The sequence below is a fragment of the Natrix helvetica genome (genome assembly GCF_964273705.1).
Source record: "Natrix helvetica genome assembly, chromosome: 4".
NCBI classification, from domain to species: Eukaryota; Metazoa; Chordata; class Lepidosauria; order Squamata; family Natricidae; genus Natrix; species Natrix helvetica.
In genome coordinates this window covers 101,411,425-101,432,611 of record NC_138550.1, presented here as the reverse complement: position 1 = coordinate 101,432,611, position 21,187 = coordinate 101,411,425, and the positions used below count along the sequence as shown (strand labels likewise).

Genomic DNA, 21,187 nt, shown 5'->3' with positions numbered 1-21,187 from the left:
ACACCTTTCCTGCGTGAGCTGCACTGGCTGCCTGTGGCTTTTCGGGTGCGTTTCAAGGTGCTGATTGTCATCTTTAAAGCGCTCCATGGCTCGGGACCTAGTTACCTGCGGGATCGCATTCTACCCCACCCATCCCTGCGACCAATCCGCTCTCACAGAGAGGGACTCCTCCGGGTACCTTCCGCTAAGCAGTGCGGGTGGGCGGTGCCTAGGAATAGGGCCTTCTCTGTGATGGGCCCAACCCTCTGGAACGACCTCCCCCCCGATATTAGAACCACCTTGGACCTCCGCTCCTTCCGCAAGAAACTCGACCCACCTGTTTCGACTAGCCGGCCTGGCCTAATTGTAATTGTACTTACAGGGAACACCCACTACTGACCTTCCTGGATGGCTTTCTAAATTTTAAATTTTGGGGTTTTAAACTGGTTTTAGAATTGTTTTAATTATTTAATTAGTTTGGGTTGTATATACAGACGGTATGTGTGCGTTGTTTTGTCTGATGTTTTATGTTATGTTTTGTTGTTTTATACACGAACGGTCTGTACACCGCCCCGAGTCCCTATGGGGAGAGGGGGCGGTCTATAAATTTAATAAAACCTAAACCTAAAGTTATATATTAAAAAAGTAAACTGCACAGCTCCTCTATGGAAAAAAAATCTATTACATTTTGAAAAATATAAATTATTTTGCCTAAGACATTCTGGAATAGCTCATTCTTTTACATGTAGATTGTTCAATGCAACTTATGTTTGGATCACTCTATAGTCTGAAAGTTGATCCATGGCAACTTTATTGTCTGGTTGATTTGAGATGATTTGCTGCTCATCAGAGTAGCTTCTTCGGTCTGAACAAGTTGGTTAAGGGAATCTGAGTAAGCAGGGCCAGTATTCCAATTCCTCAAATTCTTAGGGTTATTCCTGCACCAACCTCAGGGTTTCTTCCCCAAAATGTGTGGCAATATGTCAATAAAGATTCTCAGTCATCCAGGCAGTATTGTTTGAAGGATTAAGTCATGGCAACTGGACTTATTTCCTTGCTGATTTGAGATGATTCGCTGCTTATTCTAGAAGCTTAGCTTCTTCAGTCTGAAGAAGGCCAGTTGTCAAGACTCAACTAGCAGACATTTCTCCCTGGATGAATCCTCATCGATGTATCACAGTACAGTCTGTCTTAATAGGAATCCTTAGGCCAGTGGTGGGTTTCAAAAATTTTTAGAACCTCTTCTGTAGGTGTGACTCTTCCAGAAGCTGGAACCGGTTCTAAACGGCACTGTAGATTTGTGGAACCTCTTCTATAGAAGAGGTTAGAACTGGCAGGAAACCCCCCCCCCCTAGGCTAACATTGCTTGGGGCAATGCAGTGCCACTTGCGATTCTAGCCCTCAACATGCTAGATTGTTACCAACATAATCAGATTCCACTTTTGTTTCTAAAAAGTGGCATGAAGCAACAAGTGTAAACAAAGCTGCAGTTGGGAAACAGATTTCGTAAGAAGTGCAACTAAAAATTCTCTCATACTGGCTGTTTGGGGTGGGGGGGAGGCACTTTTATAATATCTGACCACAAAGCCACAAGAGCATTGGAAGAAAACAGAACTGTACCACAGGCTTTAGTCTTACATTTACTTAAAACCTATTGATTTTAGCTGGAGCTTCCTTTAAAGAGCTAGAATTACTTTACAATTACAATCGTGCATTGCTTTCAGGTACCATACTAATATCTCTCACACTACAATATCTTAAAACATGTTCGTCTATTAACTAACACATTGAAATTAAATCAGTGGTTTTAAAAAAACGGAAGAAGTGTTCATTATTATGTAAACATATCAGAAAAATTAAAATGCACTTTGGAGAGAGTCCACCTCAAAGGTTCAGGACAGTTTATGACACTATATTAGGAAGGGAAAACCTAGAGTACATATGGTTGAACTTAAGTACACTACAAGTAATCCTTGACTTACAGTAGTTCGTTTAGTGTTCAAAGTTACAACGGCACTGAAAACAGTGACGTATGACCACTTTTCACACTTACGACCATTGCAGCATCCCCACGGTCATGTGATCAAAATTCAGACTCTTGGCAAGTGGTTGATATTTATGACAGTTAAAGTGTCCTGAGGGGGGTCACATGATCCTCTTTTGCGACCTTCTGACAAGCAAAGTCAATGGGGAAGCCAGATTCAATTAACAATCGTGTAACTAGCCCAACAACCGCAGGGCTTCACTTAGCGACAGTGGCAAGCAAGGTGGTAAAATGGGGCAAAACTCACTTAACAACTGTCTCGCTTAGCAACATAAACATTGGGCTCAATTGTGGTCGTAAATCAAGGACTACTTGTTCTGGTCAAGAAAGGTTGCTGCTACTACCCCGCATACCGCACCTCTTACAACCATGCCCCTTTTTATTTGCTCAGGGTTAAGTTTCAGGGAATTACCACGGGATTTATCCCCGGCGTGCCTACGCCTGCAGCAGAGTAAGACCATCTCTCTTTTAGCCGATTGCTTTAAATTCAGCCCACCGGGTCCGGAGGGGGCTTATTCGCGCGTAAAAGCGTCAGGTGTTACACCCACCTCCCCTTGGCAGTTGCTTGCCGAAGCGATTGACGCAGTTTGGGGGACTTCTAAGGGAATGCGAGCTTCTTCCGGGACAAAAAAAAAAACCAGGCTTCGGCGATTCAAGTCTTCCCGGCGCCTCGACTTCAACCCACCACCTCCATAGCTCCACCGACAGACCGAGCGCCGCCCTCCCCGCGTCTCTCGGGAGCATTATAGGGGAGCCGCAACCGCCTTTCCGCCCCCCCCCCCCCTCCCAGGTCGCCTCCTCACCCGGAGCTCAGATCCTGCTGGACGCTCAGGAGCCGCTCGCGCAAACTCTCCAACATCTCCCGCTCGGGAAGAAAAAACGGCGCGCGCGGGCGCCGCCGCTGCCGCCAAATCCCCGAAGCTGGACACCCTCAACTCCACTGCGGCACCCAGGAAGCACGGGACGCAGGCGGGCGGGGGCACAGCGAGGCGGGACTTCGAACGAGCATCCAATGAGAGCGCCGCTTCGCCGTCGACTGTCCTTCATGCGCTCCGCTTGTCAATCGAAGTTCCACCCCCTCAGAGCTTGGCCAATCCCGCCTTGTTGTTCTGCCCCCTCCTCTCCACAAACACACACTTTCCTCCCTCCAGGTTGAAAGAATGTAGGGTTTTACGAGCTCCATGCTCCCCGCCCCCCGTTGCTTTTTTCACAACAGTATCCGCCTCTTGCTTTACTTCTCCATTATAAACAGCCTCCTGTCGCGATTAGTCTGACGCGAAGGGCGCCCTATACATAAGCGTTTGTTTTTAAAGCATACCGCTCCTTAATTAGGGTTCAGAGTTTCCGTGGACTAAAGAGCCTCGCCTGGAAGCTCAGCTTGATCTGGCTAAGGCTAGCCATGCTAGCTGGGAAATTCTGGAAATTGAAGCCCACAAGTCTTAAATTAGCCAAGTTTGGAGACTCCTGGCTACAAATAAATGCAGTAACAATTGCAATATTTATCTATCCTTCAATGGAGCTTTGGCTCTTTCCCACCTCCCCCCAAAATCCCCCGCAACCCTAAAAATCAGAGAAAGAAGCCGCTCACATATTGTATTACAGTATGGTATGCTGGTTTAACAGCTGGCATAAGAAACCATTGGTTGCCCTCTGACACCACTAGATGACATCGCCAGATCTCGCTTTAGCAGAATAAGGAAGATACTCAGAGATGATTCACACCCTGGTCAGTGTCTCTTTGCACTTTGCACCATCAGGCAGAAGACATCAAAGTATAGCCAGCTGAACAAACAGGTTTAAAGATAGTTTCTATCCTTGGGCTGTCAGAATTTTAAATACATCCATGCACACACTAGTTTTTTTCTTTTTCTTTCTTTTTTCGTTTCTGCTATAATTTTGCACCAGTGAGGTTAAAACCAATTTCGTTGCATTTAAGAACAATGTCAATAAAGATTATACTTACACTTGTACTGATCTCAGAGATCTTTCTAATAAGAGATCCACACACACACACACAGGGAAGATTACTTTTCATAATTGTGGCTGTGTGTCCAGTCTACACTGTAAATCTGTGACTGACATCAATCACTAATGTTCCCTTCTCATGCGCAAAGAGAAACTATGATTTTACTCTAACGCCAACTATAGGCTGGTTGTAATGTTAAGCCGGCGTGGCACAATTTTTAAGTTTCCCAATCTGTTCAGCATCCAGTTGTGTTGTTTGACAGGCATCACCAATTCGTGGCAGATAAAATCCAAAGTGTTTCAGTTCAAGGAAGGCTGCAATTTGGTTATTTACCTATTGCTTCTAAAGAGTATCGTAGGAAAAAATGGAAATTTGTGGAATTAATGAAATGTGAAATTTTGTGGAATTTGCAGCAGTAATTAAAGGAAGTCAGATATTAAACTTGTACATTATTAGCCATTCTATAAATAATATTTGTGTAAGTACCTTAATTAAGATGTGAGGGGTTATTTTTATAGACATTATACTCTACCATCTAGAATTTAGTATAAAGAAAATAGAATAAAAAATTCCTTGGCTCAATAATTTAAATGCTAAAATGGTACTCACAGAGTCCTATTGCTAAATACATTGAAAACTGCAGTATTTACAGATAGCAGGTCCAAATCTGCTCTCTTTATAAATCTCCATTAAAACCTGATCATACTGTTAATAAAATAAGTGAATATAAAGATGTATGTGATCTGTTTATGCAGCTGTTTCAAAAGTAGATGTAAAGCCAACTGTTAGGAAATGATTAGTTAATGGGTTAGTCAAACCATTCTGTAGAGGCCTTTCTGCAGCAATGCTTCAGTAACCTTGAGAGAAAAATATGTTGGCAGGATACACTGCTACGTTCGAAGTTACATATTGTTTTATGTAATGTTTAAAACAACTTGTCAGTAAAACAATAAACAGTACAGGAAGTAAACTCTGTGTTAGACCAAAAAGTTGGGACTCAATGAATAGCAAGTGTGCTGATTAGGATCTTCTTGTCTCTTACACCAGCTCCTATATCCATTCTTAATATTGGTTTCATTAGTTTAACATTGTGTAGAAAAAGTGAGTAAGAAGTAAATTAAAAATAGTCTCTTTATTTCTTGCATTTATTTATTTAAGACATTTATAAAGCTACCGAACTCTACAATGACTCTGGGCAGCACACAGAAAAACAAAACAAAATAATGAAAATAACCAAAAGAAAATCGTTAAATACCATAAAGGGCAGAGTGCATTTTCATCCCTTTTTTTCCATACACAGCTTAACAGAGCTGTTGAATCAAATTTATGTCTCTCATTTTCTAAAAGGAAGGAAATGAATAAAATAGAATAAAAGGAAATGAAGAATGCCTAGTACTTTTCAGTTGGGTCTCCATCCCTTGCTGCAGGATGAATATAATAGCAGCAAAATAAACTGAGTTTTTCAAAGTCTAAGTGAGTCTGGTAGTGTTCCTATTTTTATTAATCTTATAATACCAATGTATAGTACTCACCTTTTAAAAACCTGCCATAGATTGAGCTATTTATATTTTGAGATGAAATGTCTTCTATGGAGATTCTCAATCATCCAGATCATGGTTGTCCCAAATATGTTTTTTTTTCCAAAAGGCAGCTATACTTTCTTGATTTTTTTTTCTTTGAAATGTTTCAGTTCTCGTCCCAGAACAACTTTCCAATTGCCTATTGGAAAAAGCACTTTTGGGATATCTTTTGAGGCCAGAACTGATATGTTAGTGTAATCTGCCCATTGATGATACAGGTTTTAGTGTTTGTGGAAGTTTTTTTCTTTATAGCATCTGATTAATTTTTTCATTAAATATATATCACCAATCACCTTTTTATATTTTTTATTAATTCAGGTATCTTAACATTTCAGACTTTACATTTATGTGAATATATTTACTTAGATACCACTTCTGCAGGCTTGGCTGACAAGCAGATGTAATTGGGGAAAGAATCTATAAAATTACACAAGGTATGATGTTGGCCTTGGGATGTTGATGTTGGACATGAATGTTCCTTTTAGATTGTTTCTTATACAGTATTTTTTATTCTAGCTGCTGTGAGCTGTCCAAAGTTAGGACATATAAGAAGGGCAGCCATATAAGTTTCAATTAAAAAAAACAAATAAATAAGGGTCCTAGTCATATTGAAATATAGGATCATCCAATCTCCCAGAATGACGGAGACAGATAATATTCAGAATATGGCCTCATATAGTGTATAAAAGTGAAATGTAGAACAGTGATGGGATTCTTTTTTTTTTTACTACCTGTTCTGTGGGCGTAGCTTGGTGCGCAAGGGAAAGATACTGTAAAATCTCCATTCCCTCCCGATTCCAGGGGAAGGTTACTGCAAAATCCTCATTCCCTCCTGATCAGCTGGGACTTGGGAGGTAGAGAATAGATGGGGGCGGGGCCAGTCAGAGGTGGTATTTACCGGTTCTCCAAACTACTCAAAATTTCTGCTACCGGTTCTCCAGAACTGGACAGAACCTGCTGAATACCACCTCTGATGTAGAAAATATAATAATGACTACTCATTTTGGACACTTTGAAGGGAGAAGTAGAAAAATACGTCTCTATAGATCCTAACCCGAGGCTATGATTACATGACTTAAAGGTCTCAATGTATGACCACGATTGAGCCCAAAATTTCTGTTGCTAAGCAAGACAGTTGTTAAGTGAATCACTGCAATTGCTAAGCTAGTAACACGGTTGTTAAGAAAATCTGGTTTCCCCATTTGCTTGTCAGAAGGTTGCAAAAGGTGATCACATGATCCCAGAACACTACAACCATCATAAATATGAATCAGTTGCCATACATCTGAATTTTGATCATGTGACCACGGGGATGCTGCAATGGTCATACCTATGAAAAACGGTCATGTCACTTTTTTCAGTGATATTGTAACTTCGAACAATCACTTAATGAACTGTTTTAAGTTGAAGACTACCTGTGCTTACCTGTGATTAGAATTCCTTACATGTGCAGAATATATAGGTAGTAAGGATGAAACTCATGGTCGAACTATGGATGGGTGCAGCCAAATACTAGATTTATTTTTTTTCTTGGTGCGAAGTAGCCAATTGTCCCACAGAGTGGGAAATTGCAACCTCTTTGTTCTGTCCAGCACAAGGAGTTGTGCTCTTGGGACTAAATCACAAACCGAGATCCTCCAATACACAAATTAGCATAGCTTTTATATACTTTTGGAAAACAAAGGCTTGTGATCTTTAGCAAGCAATTAGGCAACAAGCACTAAAGAAGTCACACCCCTCACCCCTGCCAGAGAAAGTCCCTCCCAGAAAGTGAGTTCATTACTGTCCTCGCCCTTCTGTCCCTAACTGATTAAGCTAGTAATTAGATATACAAAACTTTCTAGCTAATTTATCTGCAACAGGAAAAGGGAAGTTTACCCTAAATCAGCTGCTAGCCAGGCATGAGTCCCTTGATAAGGCTATCACTTAGTCTTCCAGTGTTATGTATCACACCTATGTTCTCCGCAAGACAGAACATCCAGGAATTTTAGGAAGAAAACAAAGAGAGACATTTAAAAACAAAATGAAGGGGTTTTCCCCCCAGCAAAGTGATGTTTTTCTGTCTAAAACTAGCTATACCAACCCTACAAAACCACTGAGTTATGATAAGAGCAGAGCTGGTCTTCTGTCCCAAAACTCCCTCTGGGTGTTCCTACTGTCCCATTCCTAATTGCTCTGTGAAATTTTATTGATTCTCAACCTTTGAATTTTCCCAGGGATTTTTTTTTAATGAGATACCTTTACTTATCTGAAGCTGAATAGAACAGAGATGATTGTTTATTAGCAAAGGTATCTACTTTCAGAATGTAAGGGCCAATCCTCCCAGGCTAAAACGGTTCAATAAAAATTGTAGTAATAAAGGACTTTCAAAAAGTGAAAATGTATTACATGAACTTATTTCCCTGAATTACTGGATTGGGTTTTTTATTACCCATTTTTTATTCTCTGTCACTGGATGTTTTAATTACCTTTTTCCTTTTCAAATCACAGAAATTACTCATTAAGGGTTTTTCCTTCCACAAAGCCACAACTGAAAGAATAACATAAATGAAACAATTATTTTGCTTTCAAAAAGGTTATTAATTACAGAGCATGTCTGCAGGGAGTTGCCAACAGGAAACAATTAATTAAAAGGGTGATACTCGCAAGAAGCAGAATTATTTTAAACATATCAAATGGAGAAATAGTTCATGTCTGAAGACTGTCATCCTTAAATAACCATTAATTTGTCACAGAAATTTGGCTAGAGGAGGTTGAGAAGTTCTGTAGAGGCAGACAGTTTATTTGTTGTTAGTTGCAAAGTCGTGTCCGACCCATCGCGACCCCTTGGACAATGTTCCTCCAGGTCTTCCTGTTCTCTACCATCCTCTGGGGTCCATTTAATCTCACAGCCACTGCTTCAGTGACTCCATCCAGCCACTTCATTCTCTGTCATCCCTTTCTTCTTTTGCTCTCAATCTTTCCCAGCATTAGGCTCTTCTCTAGTGAGTCCTTCCTTCTCATTAGGTGGCTAAAGTACTTGAGTTTTATCTTCAGGATCTGGCCTTCTAAAGAGCAGCCAGGGTTGATCTCCTCTAGAACTGACCGGTTTGATCACCTTGCAGACCAAGGGACTCCCAGGAGTTTTCTCCAGCACCATAGTTCTTTGGCGCTCAGCATTTCTTATGGTCCAACTTTCACAGTCATACATTGCAACTGGAAAAACCATAGCTTTGATTATAAGCACTTTTGTTGGCAGGGTGATGTCTCTGCTTTTTAGTATGCTGTCTAGATTTGTCATAGCTTTCCTCCCCAAGAGAAAGTGTCTTTTAATTTCTTGGCTGCAGTCCCCATCTGCGGTGATCTTGGAGTACATGAAAATAAAATCTGTCATTACCTCCATTTTTCCCCCATCTGTTTGCCAGGAATTGAGAGGGCTGGATGCCATGATCTTAGTTTTCTTAATGTTGAGTTTTGCCCTCTCCTTCTTCATCCGCATCAAGAGCCTCTTTAGTTCCTCTTCACTTTCTGCCATTAGAGACCGTTTATATAAACCCTATATACTCTTTTCTCCTCTTCCTCTGCTGTTATTATTATTCCTTCTCTGATGCATCCGAATATAATAATGGTATTGAAACAAAATCTGCAGCAATATAAAAATCTAAAATGATAATTCCGTGCATAATTGGGTACACCAGATATCAGCTGCCTTGGCATTCCTAGTAATAATCAAAGCCACTAGAGGGCAGAGCGGAATCGGAAAAGGCCTCTTCTGTAGGAAAACTTCTTTCATATTTGTACAAATGACAACAAAGCACATTTCAAGTGGATTGCATTTTAACTTCCTAAAGTAGCAGATTTCCAGGCCACCCAGAGGACTAAATCAAAGGATAATTTTAATTGCTTTCCAAGACAGTTATGTTCAGTTTTAGCGATCAAATGAGGGAAGAATGCTGTACTACAGAATTAATATCAAACAGTATATTCAGAATTCATTATAAAATGTAAGTACCTGTTTTGTTTTATTGGTTTTTATTCCAGGATAAAATATATTTACCTCTTTCATCAAAATGCAGATATTTCAGGTTAGGACCCTTCTGGGTTATAAATTATGTGATGTTCTAACATTCAAATAAAAAAAATCTGGCTTCGCTTGATTCAGAAAGAGAGAGAGTGAGACCATCTACTCTTTCTATATAGTAGAATGATATTCTACTTGTAGGATCATAGACTCATAGCTTGAGGTCACACAAAATAATCCAAAACCTAAATTAATTAAATGAGATAACAAATACACATTTAGCCATAAAAGCAAAGTCTCTTTCAATAAGGCAATTTGATTTACTGGTCATCTAGATTTTTGCAGTGCAGATATGGTAGCTCTACCTCACCCAATCAAGTTTGTTGAAGATGTGGAGCAAGAATAGGGCAGCCGCAAGTGGTGAGTTTCACCCGTTTTTACCACCGGTTCGCCGCGCCCGGACCCGCTCACTTAGCACATGCGCGCAAATTTTCTGCATGCGCCCAGCCTTCCATGTGTGCACTTTGCTCACATGCGTACCTTCCGTGCATGTGCCCGGCCTCAAAAACATGGCTAAATAGGACAGCATAGAGCTGGGGTGGATGGGCAAGCCCACACGCAATCTCCGCTATCGGTTCACACGAACCGTTTCAAACCGGCTGAATACCACCTCAGGACAGCAGGTTTTGTGCCCAGATACAATAGCATTAGACATTGTAGTTTAGTTTAGTTTACTTGCATTCCAGCACTTACTGTAATGTATGTATGTATGTATGTATGTATGTATGTATGTATGTATGTATGTATGTATTGGAATTAGTTGTTTTTGCAGAGTGATGGCATGGAGGGAATAAACTGTCCTTGTGTCTAGTTGTTTTGGCATGCAATGCTCTATAGCATTGTCTTGAGGGGAAAATTTGAAACAGTTTATGTCCAAGGTGTGAGGGGTCTGTAAATATTTTCACAGCCCTCTTTCTGGTTCATGCATTATTGAGGACCTGTATATTGCATGAGCCAGAAAGAGGGCTGTGAAAATATCAACAGACCCCATACATCCCGGACATAAACTGTTTCAACATCTTCCCTCAAGACAACGCTATATGGCACTGCACACCAAAGCAACTAGACACAAGGACAGTTTTCCCCCCATGCCATCACTCTACTAAACAACTAATTCCCACAACATATGTATGAAACTGTCAAACTACCTAGTAGGGCTGTATTACTATTACCCTTCTCATCTTTCCTATTATCTATTCCCTTAACTTCTCATCACTATAACTTTGTTGCTTGTATCTTATGATTTATATTAATTGTTTTATTTAGCAACCTAGTATGATTTATGTTGATTGCTTATTTAGTATCCTATGACTATTACTGAGTGTTGTATCTTATGATTTATGAGGAACGTATTTTACCATGACCATGATTTATCTGTTTGTTGCTTGTATATACAATGAGAGCTTATGCACCGGAGACAAATTCCTTGTGTGTCCAATTACACTTGACCAACAAAGAAGTCCAATTCTAATATTGCAAAATATATCACTTCACATTCTTCTTAGATGGATGCCAATGTTGTCTGGGATGGCAAGGAAAGTGGGAGGGAGGCTAAATCTTTAGCTGCCCGGTTTCTAATTGCAAAATCCAATTTCTTGTAATCAGAGACTTGCCAGCTAGGGTCAGCTGGGGATCACTGATGTGTGGGGATATTACCTACAAAAATAGCCACCATGGCACCTGCCAGCTATTTGTTGGGGGCACATGAGGACAAACCCACATTTAGGTAGTCTATAGGCATAGGGACAAGTGGCATCCATTGAATCTTTTAGGCTAGTGTGGGAATATGCCATCCTCTGAGATCCAGGACTCTCTCATATGTCACCATTTTTTCTGACCAAGGGAATAGCTAGTCACAGCTCCTGGGGCCACTGAACAGATCCCACCCAGTAGCCTACCAGACAGCTGATTGGTACTGTAAAAAAAAGTTGCTTCTCTCAAAAATTATGCCTCTTTAGCGGTGGGGAAATTCTTTTTTTTTACTACCGGTTCTGTGGGTGTGACTTGGTGGGCATGGCAGGGGAAGAATATTGCAAAATCTCCATTCCCACCCCACTCTGGGGCCATCCAAAGGTAGTATTTGCCGGTTCTCTGAACAACTCAAAATTTCTGCTACTGGTTATCCAGAACCTGTCAGAACCTGCTGAATTTCACCCCTGCTTTAGGATAGAAGCTTCCCATGCACCATTTAGTACTCAGCTGGCTGGTTGAAAAGAGCATTGAACAAAAGCAAAATAATCTGGAGCTTGCTGAAGAACACTGCTTTCAAAATGTCCCCCCCCCCCCAAACTGTCCACCCCTATAGGCAGCAGAAAAGTCCAGATTATTTCTTCTGATCCAGGATTTCCAGATCTTGTCTGGAAAATCCAGGTTCCAGCAAAGAAAAAACAATCAGGTAGCAGTAAGTATGGCGGAAGGTTACTGCCATATTGAGGAGACCATAATAAGGTCAGGCGAGCATTCCTTAGAGTGGACTGGTAGCAAAATTGTACATGTGTCCTGCATAGAGTGGCAGCAGGTAACACTTGGCCTGCCCTTAGTATAAATCATGGGAGAATTCTGGGAGTTGAAGTCCACAAGTCTTCAAGTTCCCAAGTTTGGCCGGTGCCGTCTGGGGGAATTCTGGGAGTTGAAGTCCACAAGTGTTCAAGTTCCCAAGTTTGGCCGGTGCCAGCTGGGGGAATTCTGGGAGTTGAAGTCCACAAGGAGCCTGAATGAATTCCTGGCAGCCAAAGGCTAATGTGCCAAGGCTACCTGAGGTGGGGTTGGGGTGGAAGGCCTTAAAACACCTATGCTCATTCAAAGCAATTTGACCTGAGTGATCCTGACTGAAAGCAAGCATTTCACATCTGTAGCTGAAAAGCGCGCTGCTCATTATTGCAACTTTTTGCTTAAATTGGTTTAGGGAGCGTGTGCATATATTTTAGATTTGTCTCTTGCACAAACCTCTTTTCTTTATTTTGAATGATTTGCTAATTCTTGGCTTACAACCATTCATTTAACGAACGTTCAGAGTTATGGCAGCAATGAAAAAAATGACATAGAACTGTGTCTTGCGCTCACAATCATTGCAGCAAGGGCATCTGGGTGGTGGTGGGTGGAGCAAGCTCCCCGTCACAGCGCTGCACTGCAATGCAGAAACGGGAAACAGAGCAGCGGGTGCGAGGGAAGGAGGAGACCGCTTTCCCTCTTTCTTCTCCCTACTCCTTCTCCTTCCCTCATGCCAGCCACTCCATTTCCTGTTTCTCCATTGCAGCGCAGCGACCAGGGTCCACTTTGATAGTGGGGTGGTTTTAATTTAACAACTGGTTTGCCCAGGGTCAGATTGACTATTGTGGGAGGCTCGTCCCACATGTGTGGTGGAGCTGGAGGACACGGATGGGCCACGCCTCCGATGGTCAACTTGACCCTGGGCGAACCAGTTGTTAAATCATTTGAATCCCACCACTGTCTATACCTTGTGGCAGTCATCAGCCCAATTGCTATATTTTGTACAACCGTTGCATTTTTGGACATGAACCAGGATAGCCCCACATATGGCACACGAAAATAGACAAGACAACTTTATAACCAAGTTGCAGACAGCTGTTGCTAAGTCTAACCAGCTTGGGAAGAATCACAGTTGCCATAATTGTGCAAACATACTCCTCACCATAGCTATCAGTGGCAAATCCAGTGACAGCTGGGGATCAAGGAACATTTCCAAATAGTAAATATACCCCTTCTATGGCAATGTAACCTCATGCAGAACAATCCTCCTTGTAAAAAAAAAAACCCAACACCTCTGTCTTGTCTATTTTTTACTCATCCTAACCATCATCAAGATTGGAGGAATGTTTACAGTGTGGAGTATTAGAAGATAAGAAGTAATAGAGAAATGCATTATCTTAATACTGATGGCACCTCATTCTTTAACTCTGAATGACCTCTCTTGGTGGTTTCATGTAAATGCTGGATGGCACTGTACCCAAAATTACTTATTCTATTAGACAGAAGCCTAGATAGTAATTAGCATCTGACTATAATGTCCAGAAACAAGCATGTGGTCAGACTCCATGCAAGACTTCCATTATTGTCATCATCGGTGAAGATTTTCTCACTGGCTGCTGATGCTGGGTGTGGGAGAGAAGGAATAGAACTGGAATTTTACTCAACAAGCTTTGCAAACAACATTTCTAGGATCCTCCATTTGTAGGAGGCCAGAATAGAGATTGGCAATGGGGATAATGCATTCTTTGCTGTATATTTTTCTGACAATTTAAGATTAGATGGAGATCTCCATAACTTTGTAGTGGAGAAGGGTATTCCAGAGCAGTTCTCTTACAAAATACTTCCCAGCAAAAAAATATTTGGCTTATGCTAAAAAGTTACTGATTACATCTGTCTCCTTTTCTTTTTTTCTTTTCCATGTAGAAAAATGAAATCTACCATTTCTTCTGCTTCTTTGCACCATCGGCACTTTGAATCATTTGATGATTTTTTTTTTCAATTTTGGCCTTCATTGCATTAGTTTTAATAGCTTGTTCTTGTGCAGTCAAAAATCAAAGTTTCGGTTTCTTTTTTGTTCCAGTTGTAAGCCATTGGCAAGCTTTACCTTTATCCACTTTTCCTTCTATCTTTTGTGGAAATTGACTATGTAATACTTTTCCTTGCCAGCATTCTGTTCCTGTTTTTATAACGTTGTTTCTATATTCACTTTTTGTTTCCTGTACATTTGGTACGTTCAATTTTTTAACTTGAATCAATGTTTGTTCTTGGCTGTCTTTTACATAATCAGCCAATGCACGTTTTATTTCTTCAACCATTTGTTTGACTTGAAGTAAAACCTCTGCCTTCATTTCTGGGGGGGGGGGGGCAGGTATAATGTATCAATATCACTGCAGGGGTACAATGCACAGTGAAGAGTCACCAATTCTCTTGTTTTTCAGTCTAAATTGACCAGTTCAGCTTGCATTCCAGTTAATAATTCCAGCAATGTGGCCCAGATATTAATAGCTTTGATAGTATTTCCACCATTCAATTTTGTCTTTAGCAACTTTATTATTTATGATTATTTTATTTATTTATTAAATGTATATGATGCCCATCTTGAAGTTCAAGGTAAATCTGGGCGGCTAGATTTTTCTCGCTATTTGGATACCCTTTACTGACTACATTTTTAATTTATCTATGCTCGATGTTATCTAACTGTAAAATGCACAGATACTTGTAAGCCTCATCTTGATGGCTCCTGATGGTTTGAGCATTTGGCATTTCAATTCCATTATTGTTTGACATTATACCTCAATTTATTGTGACTGTAGTACATTTCTCTCAGCCAAATTCCACTGCTTTATCTGTGCTAAAATTTCTTACAGTATTTGTCAGTGACTGGATTTTGATTTCTGAATTTCCATAAAGCTTTAGATCATCCATATGAAGGAAATGTGAGGTTTCGTTAGCATTTTTTTGCTGTTTGGTAGCCAAGATGTGTTTTCTTTAAAAAATGGGATCATATCCATGACAAATAATAAGGGTAATAATGAATGATACTAGACTAGAAGATGCCTCTCCTAATGTTGACAAGCCTATGTTTTTCATTTCCAACCACCAATTCTGTGTACTTCTGCTTCAGTATTTTTAATATAAACAATCTAATGTTTCCACTGACACCAGTTGTTTCCAAATATTTAACGATTCAATTATTAGCAGTGAAGCAAACATCTTTTTATAATCAATCCACTAGTTTAAATAGTTATACTTTTGTCGGGATTGTAGTTGTTGTTCTTCCAGTTATCTTCCTGAGTCCTGTTGCCCACTTGGTGACAGATACCCAGGAACTCTAACATTTGTTGTGATTCTTGTTGACTTGGGCAATGACCAATCTGGTTTAGAATTCTTTTGCTCTTTTCTCACCATATTAAATAAGTTGATGGATATACTTCATCCGGCTCTTTGATTAAGACCTGTCTGGCATGGGTGACCCTTTTGGTAGAATACATTACCACCAACATAGCTCTTGACCTCGTCAGAGTGTCTTCTGCCTGACAAGAGGGATATCTTGGAGTGGTTGCTATTATTCGTAGAACTATTTGTTAATGCATTTGTTAAATGCATTCAGGTATGGTCGCCACAATGTAGAAAAGATGTGGAGACTCTAGAAAGAGTGCAGAGAAGAACAACAAAGATGACTAGGGGATTGGAGACTAAAACATATGAAGAACGGTTGCAGGAGCTAGGTATGTCTAGTTTAATGAAAAGAAGAACTAGGGGAGACATGATAGCAGTGTTCCAATATCTCAGGGGTTGCCACAAAAATGCGGGAGTCAAACTATTCTCCAAGGCATCTGAGGGTAGAACAAGAAGCAATGAGTGGAAACTAATCAAGGAGAGAAGCAACTTCCTGACAGTTAGAGCAATTAATCAGGGGAACAGCATGCCTCCAGAAGTTGTGAATGCCCCAACACTGGAAGTCTTTAAGAAGATGTTGGAAACTTTATGGAGGAGTTGATGAGCAGCTGAAGAGTTTGGTGACCCCTGCTTTAAATTCATTAAATTGTGATTCTTAGCTTGATAGCAATTAAATACAATAGTGCTCCATTTTATTCCAGGAGCAAAGAATTTTTCTTCATAAAATAAATAGCTACCAGTTAAATTCCCCTTGGCCAAGATCTACAGAAATAAGCAAGAAAAACTCCAGAGACTACCCAATTAAATGTAGTATGTGGAGCAAAGCCAAATAGTGTAGATTTTTTTGTACTCTTTTAACTGGCTTTATTCCATAAGAAGTAAGGATAGTGCCTCACAATTATAGTCAAAATCCATATAGAGCTGTCGGAAATCTGTTCTGAAGCACTGCTAGACAAAGCAAAACTTTAGATAGAAAATATGTTGGTTTAAAATGTTTTAAGCTCTCTTTTTTTGGTGCTGTTTTTTGATTTGCTTCATGTTAATCTTGGCCCAAAGCAATAAAATAATAGCGCTCAATTCTGAGTTAATTGCAAGCAGTTTGGTTATTTTTTTAATACTACAAGCTAATTCTGGCTCACACACTTTTAATGATGTGAAACTGTTATGCGAATAAATTATTCTGATTTTTCAAGGTGTATTTCCTCTGTGTCCTTATTTTACCTTTGGTTAGCAGTTTTATAAATGGAGGCTTGAGGGCCTCTGCTGTGTTTAAAGAACAGCCTTCTTTGACTCAATTCTGGTGACTTCATGACCACCCATAAACCTCAGGAGATTGTTTAGCTCTACAACAGGGGTGTCAAACTCATGTCATGACGGCATCACGTGACATATTGGGACTTCCCCCCCTTCACTAAACGGTGTGGGCGTGGCCAGCATGTGACACATCCAGCCTGCGGGCCGTGAGTTTGATAGCCCTGCTCTGCAACATGAAATGGCAGCTTAGGAGTTGCCTGCTTAGCTGTAAGGACACCTATATACCCCAAAGGACAGCCACAATACCCAAAGAATCAACAAGACACTATATGTGCAATTTCCCAGCTACATTAAAAAAAACCATTCAAATCCCCCGGGCAGTTGAATCAGAACACTTTAACAAGACTTCCACTCCTATTGTATAAAGAATTCTACCAACTGGTGGTCTACAACTGATGATTGGAATTATATGGGGTTCCCCGTAGAAGTTTGGAAATGTATGGTTCCATACAAACAAGGTATGAAGTCCAGCATGTGCCCTACATGTATTGGAGACAAATCCCAGTTGACCCAAGGTTATAGTAATTATGAAATCCTGAGTCATTTCCAACTGGGAGTTGCAGTGTGAACATTGAACTCCTTTACATAATCCAGTGGTATGCCTGAGCCCTGAGATCATCCCAGATAATTAATCTATTCAAATCCTCAAAGGGATATTTGCTTCACTGAAGGTTTGAGTGACACACCTTGAAACAACCCTATCTCAGTATCATCCATCACTTGCACGACTTGGAAGAAGTTTCTGCTCATGAAGAACATCTGCACAGAAGACTCTATCAGCTTTTTACAAGTGATAGAAGAGGCCAAGGGGACAAAAAACAACAACAATAGCTACACTGAACTGTATAATACATAGCTCCATATTTCTCCTTGTCAATTACAGAATGATCCAAGAAAACCATTATTTTTAGTCTCAGTTTATATAGTTGTTTTTTATGATGCAAGGGAAGGAAAGTATTTTAAGATTAGTGTGTCATAAGACTCACAGCAACATGAATACAATACTAAGAATAGAAACAAAGTGTGAGAAGAGCGATAAGCAAAAAAAACAACAACACCCTGCTCTGTTGTCTTTGGTTTTGATCTATGATTCTTATGAAAATCTACAAGGTCAGTGCAACTACCTTTAAATATCAGAAGATGCAGTCCAATTACAGTAGGGTCAAACTAAACAGCTTTACATTGTCAGGTTTGTAGAGTTTAGAAACTTTTCTATGTCACATTCATTAATTTTTCTAAAAATGTAAGTTGTTTATGCAATCTATCATTATTTCTTGATTGTTACTAATTTTTACTTTACTTCATTTTTCTTTAACAAAAGAATATTACAATCGGTAACTCATCTGGTATCCTGTACAACCAACATTTCTTATCTCTACTGCATTTCTCCCCTATAATCCTTATGCATTCCTGTAATGCTGCTGAAAGTTTCAGAACAGATGTGTTGATGTATGGGGAAAAGAATTTAACTTCCATCAAATTCCATCATTCCTCTTCTGGTAAACCTATTTGTATACAATCCTATATAGGGCATTATGTTATTTATTAGCTTTATCCTTGCAGATATTTTTACGTGATGTGTTGATTTGGCTTTATATACTTATGGTATGCTTCAATCACTTTAGGATAACTTAATGCACAAATGGACTATGGTTAAAAGGTAAGTAAGAACGATGCATGCTGGTTTGTCTTAAATATATTACCTTGTTTTAATTTTGTGGATTGTTCTACAGGTAATCCTCATTTAACACCTGCCTCATTCAGTGACCGTTCATAGTTGCAATGGTGATTAAAAAGTAACTTCATGATCAATCCTAGCATTTACAACTTTGCAAGTCTGTAAAGCAAAGGAAAGCTGAAGTACGAATGTAAGCACAGTTGTGGTTTCACTTAGCAATTTTATTAGGAAGAAAGGAACCCTTTTTGGACCAAGGTTTGAGATTTTTAGAAGGTGCATTAGAAGTGTGTAGTATTCAGAGCCAAAGGGGATCTAAAGATCCAAGATGCTTTGAACCAGCATGAGCAAATTTATTAGATTTGTCAGGAGCTCTTTACCAGAACTTCACCTTTTCCTGGACTTTCACAATAGTTGCTGGGACTCAGGAAAAAACAAGACTTTTTAAGGAGTTGGATCTTTACATCTCCATAAGACTCTTGGATTAAGCACTATTATTGAAGGCTGCAAGTTCTCAAAACAAAGTTCTGTAGGTATGACCCAAAATTCTAAATAGAACAAAATGAAGTTTTTTTTTCTTAAGACAACAAAAAATTGAGAGGGAGAGGGCAATGGCTACCATACTATTGCTTCTCAATAAGCCCATTTATGGGACAAACTCAGTGGTGGGATTCAATTTTTTTTACTACCAGTTATGTGGGCATGGCTTGGTGGGCGTGCCAGGGGAAGGATACTCTAAAATCTCCATTCCCTCCCCACTCCAGAAGAAGGTTACTGCAAAATCCCCATTTCCTCCTGATCAGCTGGGATTTGGAAGGCAGAGAATAGATGGGGGCAGGACCAGTCAGAGGTGGTATTTACTGGTTCTCGAAACTATTCAAAATTTCCGCTACCTGTTAGATACTTCCACCTCCCCCCCCCCCCCCCGGTGTTGCAGCAAGACAGTAGTTTCCACTCAGGTCCTCTCTTTGCCGGTGGGAACAGAGAGGCCCCTGATTGGCTGGAGCGCTGGACAGCTCCCCTTTAAAAAGGGAGCTGTCCGACCATGCATCCAGTGGATGCCTGCACGTATACCAATAAAGAGCATCCATCTGGATTCCAAGAAGTCACGTCCAGTGGATTCTGTATAGCATCCCACAATCCTTCAGTACGCAGGAGTAAGCTGCACTTCATTGACCGGGAAACATAGTTTGTTCCATCCAACCGGGTTATCAGTGATAAATTTGTTGATGGTGCGTGTGCCATCTTCTCCATAATAGTAAACACTTACAAACTAAACTGCTATCTGTATACGGTAATTGCGTATCAACACCAACTCTCTTTTCAGCTACATCTGGTACACTCTGGGCCCATAACCAGTGTTAAGTAATTAAGCTCCCCGTTAGGAGAGCGAGTATGCAGAGAAGCGTAATGAGAGTGGTATGGAAGAACACGCACAAACCAGCATACAAAGACACTGAATAGTATAAAAATATAATAGTTTACTATGTAGAAATAGAGAGGTAAATCAGAGTCCGGTTAACACTCCAAGTCATACATGGTTCAGTAATTCAGTTAACAAATAGTCAGTCTAGCACACAAAGTAGCTAACAGTAGCAAGACTCAGTAACTCACGATACAGTATCCATGATCAGCATCTAACAAAACAGAGAGCTAACAGCCTTTCTGGTGCCCTCTTATAGCTGCTTGAGGTAACAAGCCAATTATATCTCTTAAACATTTAAAGTAACAATAACATAATCATAGCTTAATATACATTGCCAAGCCAAGCCTAGGGTTACATTCCTAACACCACTCCTCAAAGGACCCCATCGTCAAACAAACTTTGAACTGGTTGTGGAGGGGGTGGCCCAAGGGGCCGGTTGGAGTTGAATTCAAACCGTATTTTGCAAAGCAGGAGGAACTGTCAGCCATCAGGGGTTGTCTACTGTGGGGAGACCGGGTAGTCATTCTCAAGCAACTACGAGTAGCCGTGTTAGAGGCTTTGCACATGGGTCACCCGGGAATAGTGAGGATGAAAGCATTGGCAAGGAGTTATGTGTGGTGGCCCAATTTGGACAGTGACATACAGGAGCGGGTAGCCACATGCACACCCTGCGAAAGAGTCCAGGCTGGCTCCCCCAGAGGCGGCCGCAAAAGAATGGGAGCGATTCCAAGTACCATGGTTCAGGGTCCACATAGATTTCGCTGGGCCAGTTCATGGACAGACATTCTTCATAATCGTAGATGCTTTCTCAAAGTGGCTGGAGGTAGTCCTGATGACATCCACCACCACGGACGCAGTTATCAAGGCGCTACGCAGGCTATTCGTGACCCACGGATTTCCCGATGCACTAGTATCAGATAACGGCCCACAATTCATGGCCAAATCATTTGAAGAATTCTTAGCGGCACAGATAATCCAACATGCCCTAGTCGCCCCATTCCACCCAGCGTCAAATGGCCAGGCGGAACGGATGGTAAGGTCTACCAAGGAAGCCCTAAACAGAATGGGCCCGGGCAACTGGCAAATGCGAATAGACCACTACCTGCTAATACAGCACATCACACCCAGTGCCACCACCAGCAGAAGCCCGGCCAAACTCCTCATGGGGCGCCGGCTCAGGTCTCACCTAGACTGGCTACACCCCAACTACTTATCAGAAACACCCCCTGATTCCACAAGCAAAATTTGGACTTT

The 21,187-nt window shown here is 40.7% G+C and overlaps 1 protein-coding gene across 1 annotated transcript in view; it reads right to left on the bottom strand.

Moving 5' to 3' along the window:
- DTNBP1 (dystrobrevin binding protein 1) overlaps nt 1-3,140 on the bottom strand; it is a 50,715-nt gene extending 47,575 nt beyond the window's left edge. The window contains exon 1 of the mRNA XM_081952280.1: nt 2,827-3,140. Coding sequence (XP_081808406.1) covers nt 2,827-2,882 — 56 coding nt within the window. The 5' untranslated portion in view covers nt 2,883-3,140. The remainder of the gene's footprint in view (nt 1-2,826) is intronic.
- Nucleotides 3,141-21,187: the final 18,047 nt, after the last annotated feature.